Source organism: Sinocyclocheilus anshuiensis, unplaced genomic scaffold, assembly GCF_001515605.1.
Source record: "Sinocyclocheilus anshuiensis isolate Anshui unplaced genomic scaffold, SAMN03320099.WGS_v1.1 scaffold794, whole genome shotgun sequence".
NCBI lineage: Eukaryota > Metazoa > Chordata > Actinopteri > Cypriniformes > Cyprinidae > Sinocyclocheilus > Sinocyclocheilus anshuiensis.
In genome coordinates this window covers 212,692-229,092 of record NW_015547683.1, presented here as the reverse complement: position 1 = coordinate 229,092, position 16,401 = coordinate 212,692, and the positions used below count along the sequence as shown (strand labels likewise).

General features: G+C 40.4%; 2 protein-coding genes across 2 annotated transcripts in view; both read left to right on the top strand.

Moving 5' to 3' along the window:
* LOC107703132 (malectin-like) overlaps positions 1 to 5,335 on the top strand; it is a 6,704-nt gene extending 1,369 nt beyond the window's left edge. Inside the window, exons 3-6 of the mRNA XM_016505663.1 lie at positions 358 to 536; positions 704 to 880; positions 2,049 to 2,106; positions 2,222 to 5,335. Of these exons, the coding sequence (XP_016361149.1) occupies positions 358 to 536; positions 704 to 880; positions 2,049 to 2,106; positions 2,222 to 2,463 (656 nt within the window). The 3' untranslated portion in view covers positions 2,464 to 5,335. The remainder of the gene's footprint in view (positions 1 to 357; positions 537 to 703; positions 881 to 2,048; positions 2,107 to 2,221) is intronic.
* A 61-nt stretch (positions 5,336 to 5,396) lies between these two features.
* Positions 5,397 to 9,418, top strand: unc119b (unc-119 lipid binding chaperone B). Its single transcript, XM_016505701.1, has 5 exons — positions 5,397 to 5,712; positions 6,106 to 6,219; positions 6,961 to 7,069; positions 7,455 to 7,627; positions 8,522 to 9,418. The coding sequence occupies exons 1-5, from the start codon at positions 5,487 to 5,489 to the stop codon at positions 8,632 to 8,634; spliced, it is 735 nt and encodes a 244-aa protein (XP_016361187.1). The 5' UTR covers positions 5,397 to 5,486; the 3' UTR covers positions 8,635 to 9,418.
* Positions 9,419 to 16,401: the final 6,983 nt, after the last annotated feature.

Genomic DNA, 16,401 nt, shown 5'->3' with positions numbered 1-16,401 from the left:
TCAGGAAGTCTGTGACACTTGAAATGTGATGAATGTCTCTTACTGAGTCTGATTAGAAATGCAGCATGCACATGTCAGGGCCTGTATAGTGCTTTCTAAAGCTCTGTAAAGACATCAAGCACCATGTGTTTTGTCAGATTTCACATTATTGCATCAGTGTCAAGAAAACGACCAGTATTATAAATGTGGTACTTAATTTTCCGCTCAGCTCTATGTTGGCTATAAATAGATATTGGAATGAAAATGAGGCAAAAACCTTGCTCTGGTTTGACATTTCCTCAGCATGTTATGAAACACAAATGCCATGTACTATATACACTTAAACTCACCTTTTGGCACTTTTTTGCCCTCCTCCAGCATCAGATTACGGTATCCGTCTTCCTATCCTGCGCTCCAGCCCGGAGGATCAGGTTCTTTACCAGACAGAACGATACAACGAGGATACATTTGGTTATGAAATACCTATAAGAGAAGAAGGAGACTACATACTGGTCATGAAATATGCTGAGGTTTACTTTGCTCAGTCTCAACAAAAGGTGTGAATTTTGCTCACAGCAGCAGTGTACACAGTCACTCTTAGTAGTCGATATTTGAACATGGTAATGTTTAATCATTCATGATACTCCATGGTCTCTATTTCATAGTTTTCCCTCATGACATCATCTCTTTCTCTCTACTTCTTTCTTTTCTTGTCTTTTCTCAGGTTTTTGATGTACGCTTAAATGGCCACGTTGTGGTGAAGGATCTGGATATCTTTGACCGTGTGGGTCACAGCACGGCTCATGATGAAATAGTGCCATTCTCAATAAAAAGAGGAAAACTAAGTGTGCATGGTGAAGTTTCCACTTTTAATGGGAAACTCACAGCAGAGTTTGTTAAGGTAAGTGTTACCCTGTTTTCCTATTGCCTTATGCCTAAACATTTTACACTGCCGTTCAAAAGTCTCTGAGATTTGAAGGTTTTGAAGTCTTTTAATGCTTACCAAGTCTGCATTTATTTGATCAAAAATACAGCAAGAACAGTAATATTGTGAGATATTACAATTTAAAATGTGTTTTCTAATTGAATGTATTTTAAAATGTTATATATTAAGCAGCCATTACGTCAGTCTTCAGTGTCACATGATCCTTTAGAAATAATTTTAATATGCTGATTTGCTCAAGAAACATTTCTGATTGTTATCAGTGTTGAAATCAGAAATCAGAATGCAGTCTTTCCACTTCAGCACAGTAAAATCCCTAAAAGCGGACATACCTCTTTGAGCAATAGCTATGCAGTCATCTTTTATTCAATAAACCAGACACTAATCAATTTAATAAGACTTGTTGTTTATTTTCCTTTTTGCTAAAGGAACATTAATTTAAAATTGTGATGTAGTTATATAGTTACAGGCACTGAAGCTTAGTATTTCCAAGAAGATGAATTCTGTCAAAAGTAATTGTGGTCCCTTGGAGCGTCTTTTTTTTTTTTTGTTCCAGTAGTGCAATTTAATTAATTATTTCAAAGCTGCTCCTTTTTCTTATGTAAACAGCAAACGTGTTTGGCTTGTGGGGTTTCTGTCGGCGATTAGTCTCAGAGGAACCGTGCACATTGAGCATGACGGCAATCCAGAGGGAGGATGACATTTAATGGATATGAGGATGCAACACGCATTAGCTTGTCTGTCAGTCACCGGATAAAACATCTCATTCTTAAAATTAATCACTTTGCCGCTTTTGCACCTGGCGATATGCATTGCTTTGACTAATTGTGGCAGAATTGTTTAGCAAGTTCTTGGGCTGCATAGTTTGACCACTAACTCTGCAGTGTTGCATAAAACAAAAGGTTTTATGAGGTTCTTTTGAGGTTCGAAGCCAAAACCAATGGCACTGAGAGCCACAGGACTGACCTTGTGCATGCCTCAACCTTTTATTCACTGTTAGAAACCCTGCAGGCCAGCCGCCGCACAGAATACACTAGAATCGATTTGCATATTTTCTCCATGTGTTTGCATGCGTTCATCCACTGTAAGCAGTGAAACCTAATCTATCTATCTCTTGTGTCCACAGGGTTACTATGACAACCCCAAGATATGTGCACTATATGTGATGAAGGGCAAGCTAGAGGGTAAGAGGGACCCCTGGGATTGGTTGGGTTGCGTCCTCGATCAAGTCCAATCCTGCTGTTTTTATTTAATTGTTTTGCACTTGTTCCTAGTAAAAGCCTTTGGTTTGTTTCTCAGATGTGCCCAAGCTGCAGCCACATCCTGGACTGGAAAAGAGAGAGGAAGAGGAGGAGGAAGAGGATGACGGAGAGGGGGGAGAAAGCGAAAAGAAGAGCGCCTCCACCGCTCCCAAGAATCCGGTTCGGTCTGGGCCGCGCACCCCCAACCCGTACGCCACTGACAACAGCAGCCTGATGTTCCCTATACTTGTGGCATTCGGGGTCTTCATCCCAACCCTCTTCTGCCTCTGCCGCCTGTGAGGGGAACAAGTGAACGAGAGGGAGAGAGAGGAGAAGTGACGGACATCAGCCTGTGGAGGGGTGGGGGGTGGGGCGCAACGAGGGACGCACAGCCATGGGGACAGGCAGAAATATAGACTGATGTTACAACAGATAGAGAGAGCAAAATTTGGGCGAGAGACATGCAGAAACGAGGAGGTTTCAGATATTGCTTGTTTTTGAAAGGGGTGACCCGGAAAATACAAGGATTTTGAGCGCGAGTTCATTTTATGTGTGTGTTTGTGCTTGTGTTCGTACACATTTAATACCAATTTTAGTTTGAGGAGATCCGAGAGGTACTGATTGAATGCACTTACACACACATCTGCGGCAGGACTAACTACTTCACAAACCTGGTTTGTCTGGTCTAGCAGGAGATGCTGAGGAAGAGCTGGAGACACACCTAGATCACGTGTCCCAACTCATGGGAAGTTATTGGCATGGAGAATTTTTCTGATCAGCGTTGGCGTTGATCTGCTGTTTTTTGGCCTCTAGTGGGAGGCAGGAATGGTACATGAATTTTCAGAACCAGTTTGATCATTTGGTTAAAGCATCTAAATCTCAGTGGCAAATCATAAAGTGTTTTTGTTGTATTAAGTGATTTGAGACCTTGGTTTCGATTAACCTCACGTTTTATTTCCCTCACACTCATACGAGCTACTATCATTCATTTCCTGCAGCTTCTTTCATTTCTTTCTTTGGTTTAAAAGGCATAAATATTCAAATTTGTCTGGTGACCTGCTTTCTCATTCTTTAATCGTGTATTTACAGACCACAGCAACACGTCTTCGAATCTCTAACTGTACAAGGGAGATATAAATTATTTTTTTCCCCATTTACTGGGACTTTTTAAAAAAATAAAATCTTTTGAAAGAGCGCATAGTTGTTTCTGTTTAGGTGGGATCATGAGTTAACAAAGAGGGTCTTTAATACACTGACCTTTGAGTCCCAGAAACAAGATTGTATTGGACTGAAGTGTCAAATACCCTTAATTTCTCCACTCTCACTGGTACACGATGTGTCTGGGATAGCATTCTATTGGTTAATCTAAGTAATGGCGTCTTAATTAACATTGTAAGGGCTCGAGCACCTGTTACTTGGTGTAGAGAAGGATAGTTGCTCAGTCAGGATGCTCTTTATCATGACATTTTGCCATGTTTCCTTTTGATTTAACCATACAGGCCATTTTTAATACCACCAAAGATTCTTGGATTTGTGTTACACACAGTACCACCAGCATGCATGTGGTGGAAGAATGAAAGGTGTAGTCTGGTTGAAAAACCATTTGACAGATACATGCCTGCCATATACTGTGAAGTATGGATGCAGAAGTGTTAATTTTGTACTCAAGGTGGCAAGTTTCAGTGCTGTCGTTTAGCTTGGACTTTTGTTATTGCATAAGTTGAGTGAACATTTCCATTCCACCTTATCCATCTTTTTCTCAGCATGTTCTGTAACCGTGATACTATTTGTTGTCTTGGTATTTTTCCTCTCTTTTCCTCTTTATTTGCTCTTTGAATTGCTACTTTCTTTCGTTCAAGAAAGCCTGCCTTAAAATGTGATTTAGTGTGCTATCAAGAGACCACCTCTCACACTGCTGAAACATCAGACCACAATTGAGTATTCATGCCACTGTGCTGTGTGACGTGTGAGTGCTGCATGTCAGTTTGTCCCCGTCTCTTCTGTGAACTTAGAAACTTATCTTGGCCTTTACCTTCTCAAAGGAGTCAGATGAGAGGGCAGGTTTTGCCTTGGTTTGTTGTTATTCTTTGGGATTTTTTTTTTAAATAGAAAACAATCATAAAAACATTGAGGCACCTTTTTCATTTATCAGATTTGCAGAAAGTGGATTGCTTATTGTCGCCAAAGTCGTTTTCTTTTACACTGTGCATGTGTATATAAGGTACTTGGTTTGTTGTGCCATACGGTTATTTTTCTCTTTAGAATATTGTTCTTTTTTGTTTGTGTAATTGCTATTGCTATTGGGGTGGCTGGGTTTTTAAATATCTTGCCTAGAGGAGCAGTGGCCTTGAAAATAGCTTTGGTTGTGGATGTGGTCTAGAAATGACAGTGATTTGATTTGCAGCCACATTGACACACTGACCGTTTGTCAGAAAGAGCTTGGATCGTATTGAGTTGAGTTAATTTACAGTTGGGTTTTTATGTTGTGTAATTTAAGCAAAAGGAAATGGGTTGAATCTTAAAAATATTGAAAGACTTTATTTTCCAGAAGTAGTTGTTTTATTTCCTCAGGATCTTTTGAATGATTTTTTTTTATGATGAGTCTTACTAGTGTGAATTATTGCACTGCCTGGTGTTGTTTTATAAGCATTTTGTTTGTTTGTGTGTTTTTTTTTTTTTTTTTATGCAGCATTGTGTAATTTTGATTCCTTGTTGCCTTAAATTTGAATACATCCTCATGTGCTTTACCATTTTGTGCTCTCTAATCTTTTTTTTCACCGTATATGTTGATTTATTGCATGATTGTTGAGTTTTTCATTGTTTTGTCATCTGAAAAACCAGTTGTGTTTAGTTTGTCCTGCACAAATGCACAACTTTTGGACAATAGCCAAAGACCACATGGAGGCCTTTCATTGTGTCCTCCTTCATAAAGAGCTCATGTGTATTGCTCCATGTCACATAAACTGCTGCATTTACGAGGGATGTAGTTTCTCTGTTAATGTTAGTCGTGTTCAGCTACCTGTCCCCTCTTCCCTCAGAACTGTAGAGAACTTGGGAACTGGTGAAATAGTATTGGAACGGTTAGCACCCACACTGTCTTTAGAGAAGGCCTCTGAAGTGGGAACTGCAAATCGATGCGGTTTCTTTTTAATAAATGTGCTATTTTATCTAACTGGCTTTGAGGGTATTTTTAATGAGCTCTTTTTCATTGTTTCATTTATAAGACGCGCTACGCCATCTTGCATTCAGCGAGCGTCGAGCTCAACAGAAACGCAGTTCGCGCTCCGCCGCTATACCAAGTTACCAAGTGAAATTTTGGAGAGATGAACAGTCAGAGCTCCCGCAATGAAACGGCAGCCGCCGCGGTTAACGGCTCGGATTCAACGGCGGCGGCTCCCCGAGACCGCAAAACCGGAGGCGGTGTTCCGAAAAGGCTGAAATCGCGACGAAATCAAGTGGACCGGCGGCCTGTAACGGAGGAAGAGCTGCGGGCGCTGGGGAGAGACATCACTCCGGATGAAGTTTTGGGACTCCGCGCAGTCACTCGCGGTAAGAGCTCTGAGACTCCACTCTGATACCTACTTCATCTCACATCTCTTCAGATGCTCGCAATGTAACGTACATGTATTATGATGAGCTACAGCATCCACTGACTTAATGTGTTTGTTTACTTTATATAGTAACAGGCCCAATCCATGCAACACATTTTAATGAGTTTCCAGAGGGCACTTTGTCTTCATGACTATTTTAAACATAGCAAATTAAGCATTTTGAGTCATGCATCATGTTTAGCAGTATAAGAGTATTGCTACATAGCTTTCTCAGTGCATCGATTGCATGCGTTTACTCTAATCCAGTCTCTTATTGAGGTATTACTAGTGTATACTATGTTCCTCCCTATGTTCCTTTAATTGAAGTACATGATGTATTTTCCCTTCACAGACTATCTGTGTAAACCAGAGGACAACATCTACAACATTGACTTTACACGGTTTAAAATCAGAGACCTGGAGACGGGAACGGTCCTTTTTGAGATTGCCAAACCACCACACTGTGGTATGTTTCCTTTCTTTGTCTTCAAGTTAAACTAATAAATGAAGTCACACAATGGTTCTTTTATCATGACTGACTTTAATTACTTTTAACATGTGAAGTGTAAACTGAAAGACCACCCATTCCGATAAAAACACTTCAAGTCATGTAATGAAAATTCAATCTATTTTGTAAATGCATGTTATAGGTCTTATTGTGAACAATTTATCCATGTATGTTTAATTTTTTTCCATTTTAAGTTGTAATTATTAGTCAGAATGTCGATCTTCTATGGTGATGTAATGAAATGATTGGATTAGTTCAGCATACATCGCAACTTTAAGTGCATCAAATCTATTTAGAGGTTCCTACCGTCATGGAACTGTGAATATATGAGGGAATTTTATAATGTCGTATTCATGGAAATTTCTATAGTGAATATAGATTTGGAAGATTTGACTTTCTGAGCCTCTGTTGAGCCACATTCAAATCTCTGATCTCTTTTAAATATTTATATATAGTTGTAATGTTTTAGTTGAATCCGTTTTAGTTATTGTAGTACTTCAACTTAAACTGAAAACTGAACATGAAAACTTGTCTTGGCAACTAGCTGAAATGTACTTTAAAAAAAAAAAGTGTGTTTTATTTTATTTCAGTTAAAGTTTATTTTATTTTAAGCAATGAAATGTTTTTTTTTGTGTGTGTGGTTTTAGTTAAAGTTAATAGCCCCGACTCTTACATTCGGTCTCAAACTGTTGCATTCAGATCTTGATGAGGAGGATGAGGAAAACGGAGAGGTTGACACCAGTGCCGGGCGCTTCGTCCGTTACCAGTTCACACCTGCGTTCCTTAAGTTATGCACAGTCGGAGCCACGTAAGTCTCTAATAAGCATGGCCATGTGCATTCTGCTGTGTAAACAAACCTTGGAGGGTCTGAAATTGTGTTGACCAGCTCTTATGTTTTGAAACAAAGGAGCTTGTGTCAGTCATCTGCTGCAACTCTTGAGCAATGTTATTAGCCAAATCCCACAGAAATCATGAATAAATCATGATTTGGCTTCAGTAATTCCTTCAGTTTTGCTGTAAACATGAGCAGACTTCAGTCTATGTAGTTGATTGTCATGTTGTCTTTTTTTGAAAGTCATTAAGCTCTTGTTTAGTTACAGACCAACTGATCTGAATGGGTTTTTATTGCATGATTTGATCATGTGTATTGCTATGTAGAGTAATGTCTCTTTTCTCCTTTCTTACTCTCTCAGGGTGGAGTTCACAGTTGGCGATCGACCTGTTACCAATTTCAGAATGATTGAGAGGCATTATTTTCAAGACCACCTCCTGAAGAGTTTCGACTTTGACTTTGGCTTCTGTATCCCGAACAGCCGGAACACGTGTGAACATATTTACGAGTTTCCTCAGCTCCCAGATGACCTCAGTGAGTGTTCTGGTTACTATTTGATCTAACTATATAGTCCTTTAATGAATATAACAGTTCTTTATGCTATTAAACCAAACATGCTGGGTTTTTTTGTTTGTTTTACCTTTACTTTATTTTATTTTGTTAAATTTAACAGGTTATTTATTATACACTGCGCAAATAAAAAATATTTTCTTCATTTATTTTTTTTCAACGGCTTTATTTTTGCTACCCCACTGACAGATATTTTGTCTTGTTTTAATTATAAACTCAACTGTATACTCCTTTAATGAATATTCAATATCGTTTAGATATTTAATAAATCCGTCATTCAAAGGGAAAAGTTTATTTTACCCCATTGACAAATATTTTATAACTTATAACTAAATTTGATTTAAGATTTTAAATAAATTTACTACTCAAGTAAATGTATATAGAATTTTTTTAATGTATTTGTATTGTAGAAAAAAAGACAAATAAACTGTATGAAAATTATTTTTTGCAATGTACATCGGGAGGGGTTGACAGTATAATTATAATTACAATTTATAATACAACATCATTTAGAATTGTAATATATTATCTGTAATATTATAATTTATATAATTTTATAATTATTCTATAATCTGAGAAAACAAACTACCACGTTGAATTAATACTAAACTTTTTTTCCCCTCAAAAGAGGAAGGGTGAGAGAGGAAATTTGGCACAAAAGAGTAACCGATTGCTTTACTAGTACCATATTGACCTTACTCTGTCTGACATCTCACTCGTCCTGTCAGGCTTGTATCAAATTTCAGACCTCCTCCTCTTACCAGTGCTCAGATAGAGAATAGTGCATTACATGTCTGCGTTCATTTGTTAAAGTGCCATGTAACACGCTGTGCTGTGGCGTTTCTTTGTCTCCTGCAGTTCGATTGATGATTGAGCACCCGTATGAGACCAGATCAGACAGTTTCTACTTTGTGGACAACAAACTCATCATGCACAACAAGGCAGACTACGCTTACAACGGGGGCCAGTAGTGCCTCTTCAACAGGAAACCTGACGATTGTTTGTTGGAGTGACCGTGTGGTTTTGCGTGGAATGCAAATACAGGACCGCCCCTCACTACCAGCTACACACGGTGTTGTCACCAGCATTACGATCTGGCACCATCGACCCACCCAACTGGAAATGACCTTCCCTTGGTGAAGTTCCTGCATTCCACAGACTGCACGCACTACTTGTGGGTTGGCCAAAAAAAAGCGGAGCCTTTCTCCACCGCCACACTCGACTAGCCGGAACTGAAGAATTGTCCTGTCATCCTGCTTTAGGGCGACTACAATAGAGGAGTTTTTGTTTTGTAACTTTTGTTGTTGTCTTCCTGCACACACCACCTTTTCTCCAGTTTTGTGAGATTTTTAAAGCTCTGAAGTTTTGTTAAACTCAATCTTGATTATCCGAATGGGGTCTTTCTAAATGTGCTAAAATGAAGCAATCCTGCCACATATATCTTTGGTTATTAAACAAAAAGAGGAGTTTTGCACAGATTAGATTTGCAGTTAATGATGATCATTAAAGTGATAGAATGGATATTGCGGTATATTATGGAGATCGTTCTGTTTATCAGAGCCAACACTATTGCAACACTCTCGGACATGTGATCAGGGTTAGTATGTCAAGTTAAAGAGGATGTGATCTGTTTTTTTTGTGTGTGTGTGTGAGACCATAACCCTAAAAAGTTGCAGGTTTTTGTTTAACTACGCTCCCGTTCAAAAGTTTGGATTCAGTAATATTTTTAATGTTTTTGGAAGAAGGCTTTTATATTCACCAAGCTGCATTTATTTGATGAAAAATACAGTAAAAACAGTAATTTAGTGAAATATTACAATTTAAAATAACTTTTCTATTTTAATATATTTTAAAATGTAAGTTATTCCTATGATGTTAAGCAGAATTTCTTATTAAAAAACTTACTGACCCCAAAATTTTGAACCCTAAACTGACCTCATGTAGAGACCAAGAATGTGGCCGCTTATTAATAAGTAATTGCATTTTGGAGTGTGATTCTCGATATTTTTGTCTCCCTGTTTTATGTCAAGTCTTTATCTGACAAAAAGTGGAGTTTTTGCAGGTGTGTAGTGTCAGTCCTGTGGGGATCTGGAATGGATATGGCTGCACGCACTGTGGGGGTTCACAGGGCATCTGTCTTTGTCATGTATGAGGGCTTTCGATGTCGGACTCAGCTGTGCATACAGAAACCCTGTTTTCACTCGTTTCACACACAGAGAGGGTTGGGATTCCCAACATGGTGTCTTTGTGCACCTTTCAAGCTGGTTAGCCTCTATCAGAGCTTTGATGTTTACCTTTGATCTAATTCATCATGATGCTTAATAGCAGTTGGGAATTAGGCGAGGCGATTGGTTGAGAAACAAAAATTGAAAAGGCCTTTAGAGCCCATCAGAGACCTCTAACTTTACATATTTAATCAATATTAACTTGATTTGATTAGCTTATGATCAAAGCAAATCATGTTACAGTTGCAAAACACCCATTGTTACTCATTCAAAGTCAGTCCTCAGCTCTCAATCCATTCACAAACAAGTCCGTTCTCATCTGGACAGTGACTTGCGTATATTCTTAAGTGTCCTTAAGAAAAGCTGTAATGTGAGGCTGAAAGACCAATGTTTGTGAAGTATTTGTGGTTGCATGTCTGTCTAATGCCTAACCTGTGCTGTTTACATAGGTCTGTGTACCATCTGTGTGTTGACATGCTGTAATTTAAACTGAGTAGTTTACCACACAGATTTTGATCCATTTATTAGCTTTACTGCAAACTGCACACAAGATAAAATATTTGGTTTTATTCCTATTAATTCTCCTCCTGTTTCGGTCTCAATATATGTTTAATCCCTTACTGAGAGACCTAATAAAGTGTCTTTATATTCTTTAAAATATTCTGTTTTCAACACAAGGATGTGATCCGCTCATCTTTGGTGGTTTCTTGTATATCATGCACACTAATGTGTGGATTTAGTCATAGCAGTTACTTTAGGAATGCTGCTCATGCTTTACATTTGTCGAGTAATATGTGAACTGGAATATATTTCTGTTTTTATTTAGCCATTTCTGTCATGTCAGATTGTTTTCCATGTAATGAAGCCTGTATCAGGACTCTTATAGTGAAAGATTTCATAATATGACATTCTCTAACACGTCATTCTGCAAAAATGACTTTTTGTACATTAGGTAGAGATAACAGGGACCATTAAAGTGAATAGTAGGTACATTAAACCTTAAGGAAACACTTTCATTAATGACAAGCATGAGTGATGCTTATGGCTTTAAGATTGTTTACATTAAATATTCGTCTAAAATAAATTCGCATTACACTTTTTAGCCCCTGAAGCTCAGTTGCCTATATATGTATATTGTACGTGTACAGTTACCGCTGCATCAGAATGATCTTACCCATGTGTTCTGAGATCTAGGCTCTTGGTTTAAAGATGTTGTCAAGATCAACTGCAATTGAAGACAAGTGTGTGCCCCGATTTACTCTCTTTTTCAGAATTGTAGGAACATTGTATTATACTGTATAAAATAGGAATTCTGTTCAGATATGGCAGGGGGATTTTGTTCAGGAAGGTAAATAAAATACATTTTATAAACGAAATCTGTTTTATTAACTCCACAGCACGATCCAATATTGTACCACAAGGTGGCAGCCAGCAAATAATTTCAGATATTCAAATATTTTCATTTTTTATTTGGATTAATATAACATGTTTTGTACAGCCCTAATAGGAGAATGTTTTCAAACGTACAATACACTTTTAAAGTATTATCCATTATGCCAATGTGGCATCCTCACGGAACAGACAGAGGGAAAGGGGTTCAAAAGCCAAAATAAATCATACCCTAAAGGGGCAAAAACACTGCATATATTGATATTCGACTACGCCACCCTGGGAATTTCACCCAGAGAATATGACCAGCGCACAGGTTCCCTACTAAAGACAAGGAGAATGGAGACACAGGTATTTAATACAAAAATACAAAAGTTTATTATGATTCATCAAAATAAAATCTGAGGCACATGAAAAAGGACAAGCCCCAATCATTCAAATAGGTTTAAAAGAACAGAAGCTGCGGCCTCTCAATAAATACCCGGGCAAAAGATAGACACGTTCCCCTCACACGCACTGCACACTCACGCTCACAGCACCCGGGCCCCAGTGAAGTGATCAGTCACGGCACACGGTGTAAACACCACCACCAAAGAAGAGAAGGGAACAGTCAATTTCCTACGCAATAAGGCCGCCGCTCCTAGAAACAAACAAACTCTCCACACCATACGCACACGCAAAAAAGAAAATTACTAATTATATAAACAAACAAGTGGATGTCAATTATTCATCCACAGCCGGCCCTTGGTAGAAAAACCCTTACTGGCCCGGTTCAATAAAGGAAACAACTAACAATAAAAATAATAACACAAACAACCAAATAGTCATTGACCACAAAATCAAAAAAACAAAATAAACAAATATATTTGTTATACACATACAGAAAATCAAAACAATTAACTTCAATTAGGAAATGCGCAAAATAAATCAGAATTAAAAAAAACAAAACCAAATATGTATTATACACAATTCACAAATCAACAATCAAATCAAAATTAAATAAATCAGGATTTAAACAAACAATTACAAAATTATGAAAAAAAAAAAAAAAAAAAAAGAACCAAAAAAAAAAAAAAGAATCTTAATAGGAAACAAACAAAAAAAACTCAAACCATGTAAAGTAACGAGTATAATAATTTGAGCAGCAGTCTCAAAACAACCCAGGACGTCCCAGGAAGCACGTGATCTAAATCCTGACAAACAGGAGGACCCTGTCTTGAAAGGGCGTCAGCATTACGATTACTCCGTCCAGACCTATACTTCACCTCAAAGTCAAACGAGGCAAGTTGTGTGGCCCAACGCTGCTCGGTAGCACCAAGCTTGGCCGAATTCAGGTGACTCAGGGGGTTGTTGTCAGTATAAACTACACATTTCTGTCCCAACATATACTCCCTGAATTTCTCGGTCATGGCCCACTTGAGCGCTAAACTCCAGCTTCATGGAGCTATAATTCGACATATTGCGCTCCGTGGGCTCAATGTCTAACTCTACATAGCCAATATATGGAATCTCAAGCCCATTTGCCGCACGCAGCTGTAACCAATGACACATTTTAAGTTCGTCTTGCCCTCCTGGTGCAAAATTTCTACGGAAACAGCTCTCTGTAATAGTGGACACCATTGACCCAATGTCCACCAAACAGGGAACTGAAACCCCACCAAGGAGGGCAACAAGATGTGGACAGGACGAAATCAAACGAGGCATATTTTCGACATGATTTAAAACAGAGCCCATCAACACCCCAACCGGACTGTGGCTCCGCAGCCCAGTGGGACCTAGTTTTCCGACTGCTGTGCTGGGCGGGACTGTCTCCCCCCAGATACGGGTACTACTGTGGAAGGGGGCCAAGGGCGAGGAGAAACTCTGTCACCATCGCATTCTCTAGCGAAGTGACCAGCACGTTGACATCGCCTACATATTACAGGACCCCTGCGAGGGGAGGGCTTTTGCAAGGACGAACCCTGTAACTGGGCAAGCCCTTGAGTAAGCTGGCCCAACTGTTCCTGTTGGCGTTTTAACATCTCTTAACTCGTCAAATTCCGATCTGGCCACCAAGCCACTACCCTCTAACCCAGAACGCCCTTGCATTCCATATTGGACACCATACGCTAACGGAAGGGACTGACTCCGAGCTCTCGCACCCCCCAACATACACCCTCTAACCCAGAACCCCCTTGCATTCCATATTGGACACCATACGCTAACGGAAGGGACTGACTCCGAGCTCTCGCACCCCCCAACATACCTTCCCTTTCCCACCTTATAGCTTCACTACGCACATGCAAAAAATTACAGGACGGCTCACGACGAACCAATTGTTTAAGCTCACGGCGCAATGCTGGATCTAAAACGAATTCAACAAACTGGTCACGTAGCAACACTCCTGCATTTGGCATCGCGGCTGGCGACTGTTGCTTCACCTTCTCCTAACTCTACATAGCCAATATATGGAATCTCAAGCCCATTTGCCGCACGCAGCTGTAACCAATGACACATTTTAAGTTCGTCTTGCCCTCCTGGTGCAAAATTTCTACGGAAACAGCTCTCTGTAATAGTGGACACCATTGACCCAGTGTCCACCCAAACAGGGAACTGAAACCCCACCAAGGAGGGCAACAAGATGTGGACAGGACGAAATCAAACGAGGCATATTTTCGACATGATTTAAAACAGAGCCCATCAACACCCCAACCGGACTGTGGCTCCGCAGCCCGGTGGGACCTAGTTTTCCGACTGCTGTGCTGGGCGGGACTGTCTCCCCCCAGATACGGGTACTACTGTGGAAGGGAGCCAAGGGCGAGGAGAAACTCTGTCACCATCGCATTCTCTAGCGAAGTGACCAGCACGTTGACATCGCCTACATATTACAGGACCCCTGCGAGGGGAGGGCTTTTGCAAGGACGAACCCTGTAACTGGGCAAGCCCTTGAGTAAGCTGGCCCAACTCTTCCTGTTGGCGTTTTAACAACTCTTTTAACTCGTCAAATTCCGGTCTGGCCACCAAGCCACTACCCTCTAACCCAGAACGCCCTTGCATTCCATATTGGACACCATACGCTAACGGAACGGACTGACTCAGAGCTCTCGCACCCCCCAACATACCTTCCCTTTCCCACCTTATAGCTTCACTACGCACATGCAAAAAATTACAGGACGGCTCACGACGAACCAATTGTTTAAGCTCACGGCGCAACGCCGGATCTAAAACAAATTCAACAAACTGGTCACGTAGCAACACCCCTGCATTTGGCATCGCGGCTGGCGACTGTTGCTTCACCTTCTCCTGGAGGCCCATTAAGGCGAGGGAAAACTCCAACAAGGTCTCCCCCTCCTGTTGCCTACGGGAGAAGAAAGCTTCTTGTAATGCTACATATGACAAGGAACAACCATAAAGGTCGCGAAGCGCCGCAATAATTTTATCAGGGTCTCCCCTATCTGCATCAGGACGATGCCTAATTTCTTCCCGAGCCTCCCCCTCTAAGTGATCAAAGAGAAAAAAAGCTTTATCGGCCATGGACAGACAACGGACCCGTATGCAGGCCTGTGCTTCCTCGACCCACTCATTAATGCCTCCTCCTGATTTACCACTAAACTTTGGGCACTTCCGGTCCCTAGGGACAAAAACAAACCCATCAACTGCTGCAGCGCCAGCACCTGCCTCTGAAGGCCCAGTCGGTGCTGCGTCACTACCCTGCACATTGCTTATGGCACTTACTAAAGGTTGTTGTCCCTGCTGTAATCTTTCGTTCTCAGTCCTCAACTGGGCCACCAGGTCCCGCAGCTCCTGCAACTCAACATCCATATCTAGAGAGGGGGTAGGGGATGTTAGAGAGAAACAGTTTATGACACCGCTGTTTTGTCACAAATACATACAAATAAATCACTCAAACACAACCAAAACTAATACCCATGTCTCCAAAACTCAGTCAAAAAAATAAGTAAGCCCTACCGACTATACGCCAAAAATGTGGCATCCTCACGGAGCAGACAGAGGGAAAGGGGTTCAAAAGCTAAAATAAATCATACCCTAAAGGGGCAAAATCACTGCATATATTGATATTCGACTACGCCACCCTGGGAATTTCACCCAGAGAATATGACCAGCGCACAGGTTCCCTACTAAAGACAAGGAGAATGGAGACACAGGTATTTAATACAAAAATACAAAAGTTTATTAGGATTCATCAAAATAAAATCTGAGGCACATGAAAAAGGACATGCCCCAATCATTCAAATAGGTTTAAAAGAACAGAAGCTGCGGCCTCTCTCAAGAAATGCCCGGGCAAAAGATAGACACGTTCCCCTCACACGCACTGCACACTCACGCTCACAGCACCCGGGCCCCAGTGAAGTGATCAGTCACGGCACACGGTGTAAACACCACCACCAAAGAAGAGAAGGGAACAGTCAATTTCCTACGCAATAAGGCCGCCGCTCCTAGAAACAAACAAACTCTCCACACCATACGCACACGCAAAAAAGAAAAAGAAAATTACTAATTATATAAACAAACAAGTGGATGTCAATTATTCATCCACAGCCGGCCCTAGGTAGAAAAACCCTTACTGGCCCGGTTCAATAAAGGAAACAATAAAAATAACACAAACAACCAAATAGTCGTTGACCACAAAATCAAAAAAACAAAATAAACAAATATTTGTTATACACATACAGAAAATCAAAAATTAACTTCAATCAGGAAATGCGCAAAATAAATCAGAATTTAAAAAAAAAACAAAATAAACAAATGCGGGCGCAACTTAATGACGTCACGGCATTTACTCTAACGCCGGCAAATGGGCTTCCAGCTCATCATGCCACACCAAGATGCCCGTATTTATTTGGCAAGTTGTTTGTTTCTAGTTGATCACAATGGTAAGGCAGGTCTATTTGCTGGTTTGGATGCTTTTCGGTTGGATGCCATGGAGATCTGGAAAACCAGCTCACAGCAAACCATCCGACTGGTTTATTAGCAGGGGTGTGGACTCCAGTCACTTGACTCGAGACTTGACTCGGACTCGAGTCCCAAATTTGATGACTTGCGACTCGACTCGAAATAATTAAAGAAGACTTGAGACTCGACTTAGACTTTGACAGCAATGACTCGAGACTTGACTTGGACTTG

Bases quoted from the DNA above. Each gene is read 5' to 3' on its own strand.
- unc119b (XM_016505701.1), top strand. From the start codon at position 5,487: ATGAACAGTCAGAGCTCCCGCAATGAAACGGCAGCCGCCGCGGTTAAC. The intron at 6,220-6,960 runs GTATGTTTCCTT...TGTTGCATTCAG, and splicing joins TGCCAAACCACCACACTGTG to ATCTTGATGAGGAGGATGAG. The intron at 7,628-8,521 runs GTGAGTGTTCTG...TGTCTCCTGCAG, and splicing joins TCAGCTCCCAGATGACCTCA to TTCGATTGATGATTGAGCAC.